This window comes from Rhopalosiphum maidis, chromosome 3 (assembly GCF_003676215.2).
Source record: "Rhopalosiphum maidis isolate BTI-1 chromosome 3, ASM367621v3, whole genome shotgun sequence".
Lineage (NCBI taxonomy): Eukaryota > Metazoa > Arthropoda > Insecta > Hemiptera > Aphididae > Rhopalosiphum > Rhopalosiphum maidis.
The window spans coordinates 41,569,381-41,581,337 of NC_040879.1; the positions used below are offsets into that span (position 1 = coordinate 41,569,381).

Sequence of the window (11,957 nt, forward strand, 5' to 3'; positions counted from 1 at the left end):
ACTTTATTATAACTTTTTTTTTTTATTAGAAAATTTTATTTATAATCTGTAATGTGGTCAAAACAATATAACGACAGAATAGCATGGTAATGGTGATCATCCATTGATAGAACTTTACAGATTTAAATTAATCATAATTTATTGATTTTTTTTGTATTATATCATAAAAGATCACGACACCAGCACCTTTTAAGGTTATGAGTAGGGTTATCAGATAGGAATCTAGGTAAAAATGTCCGTGGTAAAATTGTCCAAAATAAACTAAGTAAAACAGCTCGTTTAAAAATATTCACAACATTCATTCAGGGTCGTATGTGAGGCCCGGGCCTAGAGCGGCAAATTTTGTTAGAAATAAAAAAAAAATAATATAAATATTTTATGTATTTATGTAACTGCATAAATTAATATTATATAATATTTAATAGTGATATAAATAATATTAAATAATATAAATAATTACAACATTTTTTATTCTTGTTGTAGGGGCGGCATATTTAGAAGGGCCTAGGGCGGCACTTGTTCTAAATCCGGTCCTGCATTCATTGTAATAATATTAAAAAAAAAAAAATAAACAATTATTTCATTATTGCAGTAGTCAGATATGAAAAGTGTATTAACAAAATTGATTATAATATTAAAAAAAAATAATTTATAATAATTAATAATTATTCTTTTGTTATTGCTGTAATTAAAATTTATAAATGTCAACGATATATACATTTTTAAGAAGTTTTCAAAACTTCTTTCGTTATTATTATACTCCTCACAAATTTTTTTTTAATTTTTCTTCCATATTAATGTACATTTATTATTGCCGGAGGTTATCCAATATCTCATACTTAGATGTGAACGATTTACTAATTTAGAAAATCTTTTACTCCGTTATTGTTATTTATCTATGTATATATATTATTATTTAATATATTATTATTTATAATAAAATTATATTAAAATCATTCTCATACGTCTTTTGATTCTTGTTTTGTAACAAACAAAAAATAGCTGTAATAAAAATTCCTCTGACCTGTACGCAGACTGACATGGATAACTAATGTGTTACAGGGTGTTCCCATTTTAGTATATTACGATTATTTAATTTTTAGATTTTGGAAAATTCTACCATGGACATTTTTGATTTCGGAAATTTTTGTATAATACCGTCAGATAGTGTACGTGATGATAGGCGGGAAATAAGAGGATTTTAGTGTTGCTGTAATTTTTTGTGGAATTTAGTGAAGTATTGATTGGTTAGTTGTTCAACAATTTGTATTTTTAAGTCTTTGTGTAATCACTACACTGTAGTGCATTATTTGTTACAAACCATGGAGCAGAGGTTATGAGATAGAGAGATATAGACTGGAATGTTTGGATGGTTTGTATTTGGGACAGTTTGGCGATTCCCCAGATTTGAGAGCCATATTACTACTAAATTTAAAATACAATTTGTAATTTTAAAATAATAATAATAAATTATGAACACTTATTACTTAAAATATATAAGAATCAATAATACAAATGTTTTTCAATATTTATTTTATGCTAATAACATATTAGATTCTGAACGAAGTGAAGAATGTATTGATTTTACAAAGATGTATGTTTTTTTAAATTTTTTTTTTGTGTCTGTCATCACGATTTGGAGTAGAAATTATGCTTTGATTTTTGATTTCAGCTCCTCTTTGAAAAGGAAAATTCATTTAGTATATTCTCGGGTATCTACGGGGTTTTCTCTTGCAGTGTTTTTCCAGAAGCTCTACGGTTTTCACCGAACAACTCCTCACTCCGGATGTCAACTTCGGGTAACCAAAGTTAGGTTAGGTTCTTCTGAGTTAAGCTATTTTAAAATATTATATGATTTATTATACGAGAGATTCAATCTTACCTTTAATAGATCTCTAACAACAATGAAGGTTGTAATGTAGTTTACTGAATTTGGTAACTCGAAATACGTCGATAACTGTTGTAAAATTATTGATGATGCGTTTAATAACATTGCATAATGTTAATGTTTTAATTATTAAACATAATATTATAAAAAAATAAATGAAGCGTTAATTTATGTTAGAGTATTTGTAGACATTTAAATAATTTAATGGTTATTGTTTTTTTTTTACCACGGGCAAAACTGATTATTAGCTAACAGTATATTATTATGTAATTAAACTAATCGAAAAAAGGTTTCGTATCCACATAGATACACAGATGATGCGCGCTTTACCGTGTTAAATATTACAAAAGTGTTCGAAAAATTTAAAAGTATATAATTATTTTTAGTTATAATTTACACTTTACAGTTTTACATTTAATGTTGGCCGTTCGCCGTTATGATTAGCATAAATAATTTTATATCTTTGAATAATAATAAGATTAATATTAGTATACAAAACTATAGAACTTATATACTTATATATATTCTCACAATACATATGGCTAAATTATACCAATAAGAATATATATGTTGCTAAGATATTAGTAAATAATATTAATATGATACATATAAATGTGTTTGTATAGTTTATTAAAAGTACTTTGTTATTATAATATTTTTTATTTCTGAAAAATGAACAAAATTATTAAAGTCAAACCGTTAAAGAATTTTGTCAAGGAAAATGATGATCCGAGACAGTAAGAATAAAAAAAAAATTGGTACTAAAAATTTGGATTTCTTTTAAACTAACAATTCTCTATAGAATTCACTATGCATTGCAAGAACTAAAGAACGCCTTTTCTAGACGAGATTTAATAAAAATAGAAAGAGAAAAAATGGATATTAAAATGGAAAAACTTAATGTCGAAATGATTGAATTTAAAATATACGTACATGACAAATCAATTGAAATGGAAGTACGATATGTATTATAATTATATTAATATAAAGGGACATCATAGTACATACACATTGGTGATAATAGTATATTATAGTAGGTTTTAGGTATATTTTAAAAAATTCACCTTGAAATATTAATGATGTAAAATTATTTTTATTGCAAATTTAAAATACAATTGGTTACAATTTTTATCATTTATTTATTTAAAGTAATAAAAATATTTAATTAATTAATTTTTTTTTTTTAAATGAAATCACAAATATATCAAGAGCTTTTATAAGTAATAACCTATCATGATGATAATTCATTATGACTATACATTATTTGTGCATCTTCTGTTTATCTGTGTCAAAATATCGTACCTCAAGGTTGAAAAATAAACACATTAAAAAAAAATAACAAAAAAACGCGTTTTAAACATTTTTCTTTTATATGTTTTTTATTTAAAACAAAATAAAACATGTAAAAAATACCTTTTTAATGAAGCCCTATAAATTGAAGTAGTTAATTAGCATCCCTCATCACTCATCATGTAATTGTGTTATTATTATTATTTTTATAAATATATAGATTAGGTATTACTTACGGGGTATCTTTTTTTAAACTTATTATTTTTTTATTCATTCTTATGTAGTTATTGATGTTGAGGACGGTGGTGAAATCTAAATATGGAGGGAGCCAAGGGGGTTATGCATATTTTCTGTTATGGAGTTTTGTATACAACAATTGTCCCAATTTTTTTGAATGTTATTGTTTTTAATTTTGAAATCGTTAAAATTATTGATTTTCAACAAAAAAAAAGTCTAAAAAAAATTATCCTGCAGAATAGAAAAAATCCATGGATTATTTTAAATTATAATTTTCTAAAAATATTGTTTTAAAGTTTAAAGCAAGAAATCTAGTCCGGATAATTATTTTCCTGAAAAATACGGTTCCATATGAAAATTTTCCTCGTTTATATGCGGCCCCCAATAGAAGGATATAAAAAATAATTTCTAGTTGAAAATTCAATGATTAACATAAATCATATGCATTAAATGTATACAAACAGTTAAAAGTAAATCGGATTAATTCAATTCAATTGTAGTCACAATTATATTAACGGACATATTACAGTAATATTTACAATCGTACGTCTTGACAAGTCTCTGTTTTACTATCCAGTAATGTACTATCCAAATTGATATACTCGTGCGATATAAATCGATAGGTCACCCTTACACTTAAGTTATTAATCTCGTCGTGTTATTGCTAACTTATTAACTATACAATATTTTAAAAATTAACTTTACTTTGGTGATATTAGACCAAATGTGGTGACTGAAAATGATAGTTATGATACAGAAGAAAATAATAATACAGTGGGTGCAAAAAATTATAGAACACGTGTATCTGACTCGTGGGTTTTTGAACTCTGCTGCTGCAAAAAAATTATATTTTGGAACGACGTTTATTCATTGTAGAAAAACGTGACAAAGCAACATTACTTCCTATGCATAAAAATGAAGTAGAACTAGGAAGTATAATCCATAGTGATGAATGGAGAGCTTTTTCGTCAATAAACAATGAAGGGTACATACACAATATTGTGAATCATCAAAAATTGTTTATTGATCCTGATACAAATGCCAATACTCAAACCATAGAATGTTTGTGGAAAATACTGAAATAGCGATATGAAATAAGAGTAAACGGCGCATCTTCATTATTACCAAGACAACTTAAAGAGGAGTGGTGGAAATTCTTTCACCCAAACAAGCAAACTATATTTGACGATTTTTTATCAGACATGAAAGATACTTTTATGACATAAATTATACATAAATAACGATGAATTCTTATCAGGCAAGAAGGATAAATTTAAAAGAGAAATCATAAATGAATTAAGAATTATAATAACTATTAAAAATGCAATATAGGCCAATACGACATATAAGTAGGTCGCACATTGGACAGGTGCCCAAAAAATAATAGTTTTGACGTACGTACTCATTTGTATATTAGTTGAAATTGTATACATTTTGGCTGGACATGGTTTTTTGGCACATCGCCAACGAGTTTTGTCAAATTGACTCCCATGAGCAAAAGAAAATGTATAGTTATTAAAAATTAATAATTGTTTTCTTCTTTCCGACATTAAAACTTCCATTGCTCTTTATATTACGGAATCACGTATAATACTAGATGTCGATGGTGTATAGTTTGCAATCAACTGAACCATCACAATGTTTCGTAATCTTTGTAAACTACTATTTTTATCCATTTCATTTGATGACAATTCTATATTATCATAAGATATCAAAGTTTCATGTGCGCTGCAGTGTTAGGTATTGTAGCAATTTATATAATACTAGGGGCTGGTGAAACTTGATTCCAGTATGTAGAAACTGCCTTCGCGGTGGTAGAGGTAAAATCGTTTCAATGGAAATCCGGTTGGAAATGGTAATCGTGTCTAGAAATCGGTCACTAAAAAATATGGAAATCAATAGCCATCAGTTATTATTATATATTTATAAGTAAATATAAAAAATAATATGAATTATCAGTTATAATTATCATTCGGTCTAAAAGTTTGTCTTGAGACTTGCCAGGTTCTTTTTTGAATCTATAAAAAATAAATAAGTACGAAAAATAGTAATTAAGTGTCGAGCTGTCGATCCTCAACCGGTGCAATACCGTGTCCCATCGCATACCCGGTTCTTTTTTGAATGAATATAAGAATAAATGTATACTAAAATAGAAATCATGTGTCTAGCTATCAATCAATAGCTTGTAGATATATGCAAAGTTTAAGTTAACAACAAAACAAAATAAATACAACAATATAATGCAATTTATTGAATCCAGAACAGTATTGTATATCGGTTAGGGTGGGCGTTGAATCAAACATTAGCCATCTATGTAATGAAATATACTCAAAAACAATAGAATAAATCTCGAAGTTCTTGAAGGCTTCAGTGTACACTTATTGTATTGCTTGTAGTACTTCTTTGTTCTCTGTACACAATGTTCTTTGTGACAAATCTTTCATGATCGTCATCGTACATACCAATTCTAATGGATGCAAGTTCCTCATTCGTGAAAAGGCTTACAGTTGTCCATGTGTGAACACTGGTGAAGGTAGAAGCAATCCAACTCTATTGAACGTTTGACCCTGTGATTTATTAATGGTTATTGCAAACGATAAACGTACGGGTAACTGCACTCGTCGCATTATGATGGGCAGGTCGTCTTCGTCACTCGACGTCAGTGGTATCGCAGGTATGATTATATCATCCTGTGCACCACCAGACAACATCTTCGCCTTGAAGTTGTATTATCGCAGTTCAGTGACTACCAATCCATTCCGTTGCAGAGATGGATCTTAGAATCTACCTTTAGCGTCAAGTACGCTATTATGACGTATTACAAAATCATTACTATACAATTAATATTTTAATAGTGGCCTAATCTCCGGGTCTACCAATTATAAATGTAAAATTTTAGTGGCCCAACTACCATACCTTTTATTTTAAAAGGTGAATTGAGGCCAATTCCCGGGTTTGTTCTCTCTTCAATTTCGAGTTATCGCGACTCAACTGTAATGACAGTTTGGCACATTAAATAAATAATATACATTTTATCTATAATATATACATTTTTATGAATCAAAATATTAATAGGCCAATATGAATAAAATAAAAATAAAATACCAAATATTTAACAATATAGTACTCTATAATAGATCTTCTTTTTTATTATGTTGCAGGATCATATACACACAATTATTAACGAATGTGAAAATATTATTAAAGATGAAAAAATGGAGCAGGAAGATAATCGAAGAAAAATTAAATACATTGGTATAAACAAAAAAAAATTAGACAATATCGTTCAGGATATAAGATCTCGTATTGAAAGTTATAAACCTTATGAGGTATGTTATATTGTTATAATATTAGTATAACAATATGATATGATAATGTAAAAACGCCAAAAAATATTTCTAAAGCATTTTTTTCACGTTCATTAAGATAACACTAAATAGTACAACCAACAATAATATTGTTATTTAATTATTAGAGGGGACTAGGGTATTATGGGTATTGGAGTAGTTTTATATTTTGTGAATACTTCAAAGAGTTAACTCTTTTGGTACATCAAAAGTGGAGCTTGCATTTTTAAAAACCAAGTATCAATCTCTGTTTATGGCACCATGATTCCAATTTTAATCAAAAAACTTTATTCAATAGTTTCGTTTAAATTAAAATGGTTGTAGTCCATTATAAGTTTACAAACGCAGTCAAATGATCAAATCAACTTATATAAATGTCGATTAAAATCCAAAAATCAAAATACTGTGTCAAAATTAAAGATTGCAATTTAAAAAGAGTATAGTTTGTATTACACATGTTATCACCAATAGAGTGAACATTTTTATGATTTGCCAAATTGTGTACCTATTTATTATTTTAATACTTTCTACTTTACAATCTAAAACCATAGTCTCTATACAACTCGATCTGTCTATGTCGTCTATGATGTAGGCTAAAATAATCAGTGTTACAACTTTCATTGAATTGCAGAATACTGAATATATTAATAGATATATAATATATTATTTGTATATTATGTATACATTAATATTGATTCGGATTTCGGTATTAATATTATATAATATATCATAAATTTATCGATTACATTTTTAGGAATTTATTTCAAAAGTGATTGCAAAAAACCCTAGATATGAAAATGTGTTTGATATCATTAAACATGTCGATGAAATGGCTTGTATAAGAAACATAAGTTCAATATTAAAAATATCTGAAAACGAAAAAGAACAAACAAATAAAAACAGTTCTAAAGAAGTATAATAAATATTTTTAATATTTTTCATCTAATTATGTAATTTGGTACTTATATCTTACAATTTATATTTTAGATTCAACATAAAAAAACTAAAAATAACAAAATAATTTTAAATGTAGACTTTAACGACCCCCGAACTTATCTAGAAGAACTTAAGAAAGCTGATTTAATGTATATTAAGAAGAAAGCAAACGTTAAATTTGATTACACCACTAAAGTAAGAAAAATCATTGTTAATTATTACATTGAAATATTGTACACTCACTTAGCAGTAGGTTAATATAATAGCATAGATAATAATAAATTAAAATATAGCTAAAAAGGCAACCAAAAATATGTATATAAAATATTTGATTTGATAATTGATACTTATATTTAGATTACCATCTGTCTGCTATCGGTCAGCAACACAACTAAACATATAATATTCCCTTTATAAGGCGACTCTTTATTTTTTTTATACACCACCAACATCTCATTTTGTGTATATCACGTATATTAGGTATATAATCTTTTTTCTATGCTACTAGTGTTCCATAAGTAGGTACAATCGCAAACCACAGAAAGTTTCAATTCATTGAAAGAAAAAATGAATTCAATTTAATATATTGAATTATTTATAAAGTTATAGTTGTTATATTTTTATAGGATATACTTAATATTATAATTTTTATTTTATTGTATTACTTTGTTAATATCCAATAAACTGTTAAGAATATTTCAGCGCACTATTTGTGTTCTTTCTGGCTTATGTACAACAAAACTCATTAACGCAGAATCATTTTTTTTTTATGTTTTTGAGAAATCATACAGTAAAACCACCTATTACAAAAACGATAGAGTATAATATTTAAGAGGATGACATACCGATTTGTTTAAATATTTTCAAAACAATCTGTACATCATCTAAATTTACATCTTTTTTTGATTTTGAAAGTCGAATACAAAATCAAATAACAATATAAAAGTAAAACTGATATGATGTCATTCCTTTAAAAATATTATAGTTTTTGTAATAGGTGATTTTTCTCTATGATTGTGTAAGTGTTTTATCTATGTAGCGTGTGAGTGAAAAATATAGAGAAGAATAATATAAAATAAGAAAATTTTTATAAGAAAACAAATATTGCTCTGACATTTTCTTAAAAAAGCACCAAATTAGCATGTATTGATTTGTTGCGTTCAGTAAATATTTCACTCTTATTTTTAAAATTAGAATAAATTGATCGATTTACATACAATTACTGTATGTTTTGAAGTAAAGATTACTACCTAAATTCTAGGGTCAGGGCTTTGCACTCCAACGTAACCCGAAACACCAAATAAACCGAATAAATTACAACTAACCCTGTATAAAATAACTCCCGACTGAAAAAATAAACACTCAAATTAACCAGAAACCAGAATTAATATTTGGGTTCACCTGAAACCAGATTATTAAACATAAAAAAAATAGTGGCATATCAGTAGAAAAATCTCTGATTATTGATAAGTAATGTTTTTTATTATATTTGCTTTAAAAATAGAATAAGTATATTAAATTTGCATAGGAAATTTCATGTTAATTGATACAAAATATGAGTTTTTAATACCCGAATTAACTATAATTAACCTAAATAAATTTCAATTTAACCGTAACCAAAATATGAAGCAAGTTAAGATAATTTGAAAAACTACAAAATGCTTACTTCCTTCAAAATTAAAATATCAATAGAACTTTCCAATATGCTCAGATAATAATTGTATCTTTAAATTTTACAATACATCAACTTTAGTCTTAAAATAACAATTAAATGGATTATTCTGATTATTCTGAACGCCAAATTGTTTGTGTGTGAGACAGTCGACGGAGACAACCATGCCAATATTGTTTTAGAATGTAGTCGGCAAATTCATATATTTATAACCCCCCTCCCCCATAAATATTTGATAACGCCGGCCCAGCACTCATCATAGAATATTGCTCAAATGATTGTTTTTAGGTAATCAATAATTATAACTATAAACATTGTAAATATTTGTTTTTTTATTATTTAGCTCATTCTTTCCTAAACACATTTTTTCTTTTAATTAAAAACATATATATATATATATGTGTGTAATTTTCTTACAATTATTTTTAACTCATCAGTATTTTAAAACATTTAAATTATATTTATGTGTCATTAGATAAATTTAAATCCTGTCAGTCAAATTCTTAAGACAGATCTGGATATAATGAAAGATAGACAAAGAGTTGCTCAATTGAAAGACTTCACCAACGAAATACAAGAAAGAGAAAAAGAAAATAACTTTGTATGAAAACATAGAATTATTATTTTTATAATGAATTTAAATTTAATATACCGTACTCGTAATGTAACTGTTGACATTTTTGTTTAAAGGTTATCAGTACAATTTTACAACAGTACAGGGAATTATATTTGAAAAATAATGGAAAATTACCAATAGAATTTCCCACGGCAGAAGAACAGTTGGCATACATTTTAAATTTCTACAAAAGATTAGTAAAACGAATGGAAATTTATGAAAACATAGTATCAGGCAAAAAGACAGTAAAAGATTATATTGCAGAAACCAAAAAATAACATTCTTGAACATATTTACCATGTACCTAAATGGCTTACATTTAATGTTAGATAACATATCGATGGCGAATTGGCGACACAGCATAAGGGTTTAAGTGACAATTCATTTTCAAAATTTTTTTAGTAATATCAATTTTTTTTTTTTGATACCTAAGCAATAACTTTTTATAATAATAATATGGCATTTTTTCATAGAATACTTTTTTATTTTATCCTGTTCATATTTTTAATTAGCTTTGAATTATAATTTACGTGTATATATAATGCAATTTGATCAAGTTTTTTAAATAATTTTGGTGTTTATACTTATCTCTGTCAGTTGTACTACAATTGTATCATTCCTATCGCACTGTGTTTAGAACTATATATTCCTACGAAAATTCGGGTACTGGGTACGAGCATGTTGCGCTTAATCGTTGCTTGCCCCTTAAAAAATTGTGCGTATTTCGTTCATTAAATATTATTGTTGTTAGAGACTAAAAAATAGCTATTTTGCACACACGCAATTATTATTATTATTATTCATTATATATTTTTTCATCCAATAGAATAAGCTGTGTCACTTAGACCCTTTTCCCGTGTCGACCATCGATATAATATAATATTATTATAGTATGAAGCTATTAGTTTTTATTAATATATATGTTTAAAATAAAATATTAGTTTGCACTCCGATTAAGCCATAGACATAATATAGATGGACTGCGCCTTTGCGTCCTTATCATGTCAGCAATAATAAACTTATGTAGAAGGAAATAATCATGGAAAAATGTTAATCTCTATATCTTCTTTCCGTGATACGGATAGTTACTATGAGTTGCCGTGTTTTTTGCTTACATTTTTTCTTTTTATAGGTTTCATAGTGTTAATAATAATTATAGTATAATATTATATTCTATGGTAATATTATAGTTCAGAATAAATAAAACATATTTGATATTAACTCAAAGTAATATTATTAAATTAATTATATTAGGTTTATTAATTTCGGTTGTTGATATCTGACTGAAATAATTTTCGAATAGCAAGTCAACCACAATTTTCTGTAGGATGATAAATAATATTTTTGATTTTTTGAATACGAGGAACTTTTTGTAGCAAACTGAATACAAAAAACCAATTAAATTAGACAAAGAGACTTTTGCGGATGAATTTATCAGTACGGCAATTGAATCTTAGATGTATGGCTTGTATTACTAGATGATACGTTTAGATCTATAAAAATAATATATACGATCGTATATATAGTTTTTTTTTACATTATTTACACTCCTTATTTAATTACCTATTGGAATTGATACCAGTTCAATTAATATATGACTCAAAGGCTTTATTTTTATTTCTCTTCTCTTATAATTACAAACTTTATTTGATGATTCAAAAAAAAATTCTAGATTTCTTTTTCTAAATTAATTTCTCCACCACCATACTAAATGAAATTACAATTATTGGATTAGATCAGTGGTGAAATAATTATAGTTATTTTCTTTGTTTAATATCCTATAAACCTATACGATGCAACAGAATGAACTGACTAACAAAAAACACTTTTATTCTAATCAATTTGAGTTGAGTTTTATATCTTGTGAAGTAAGAAGAAAGGTTGCTGATGTTATGTTTATATATGATTTATTAAATGGTCACATTTTTTCCCCAGATTTGCTCTCTATGATTGAATTTAATACAGCAAATC

At 26.5% G+C, this 11,957-nt stretch overlaps 1 protein-coding gene across 1 annotated transcript; it reads left to right on the top strand.

The window, feature by feature from the left end:
* The first annotated feature begins 2,560 nt into the window (after positions 1 to 2,560).
* Positions 2,561 to 10,264, top strand: LOC113555811. The gene is made up of 7 exons (XM_026960359.1): positions 2,561 to 2,625; positions 2,691 to 2,844; positions 6,577 to 6,744; positions 7,517 to 7,675; positions 7,750 to 7,893; positions 9,846 to 9,971; positions 10,061 to 10,264. The coding sequence occupies exons 1-7, from the start codon at positions 2,561 to 2,563 to the stop codon at positions 10,262 to 10,264; spliced, it is 1,020 nt and encodes a 339-aa protein (XP_026816160.1).
* Positions 10,265 to 11,957: the final 1,693 nt, after the last annotated feature.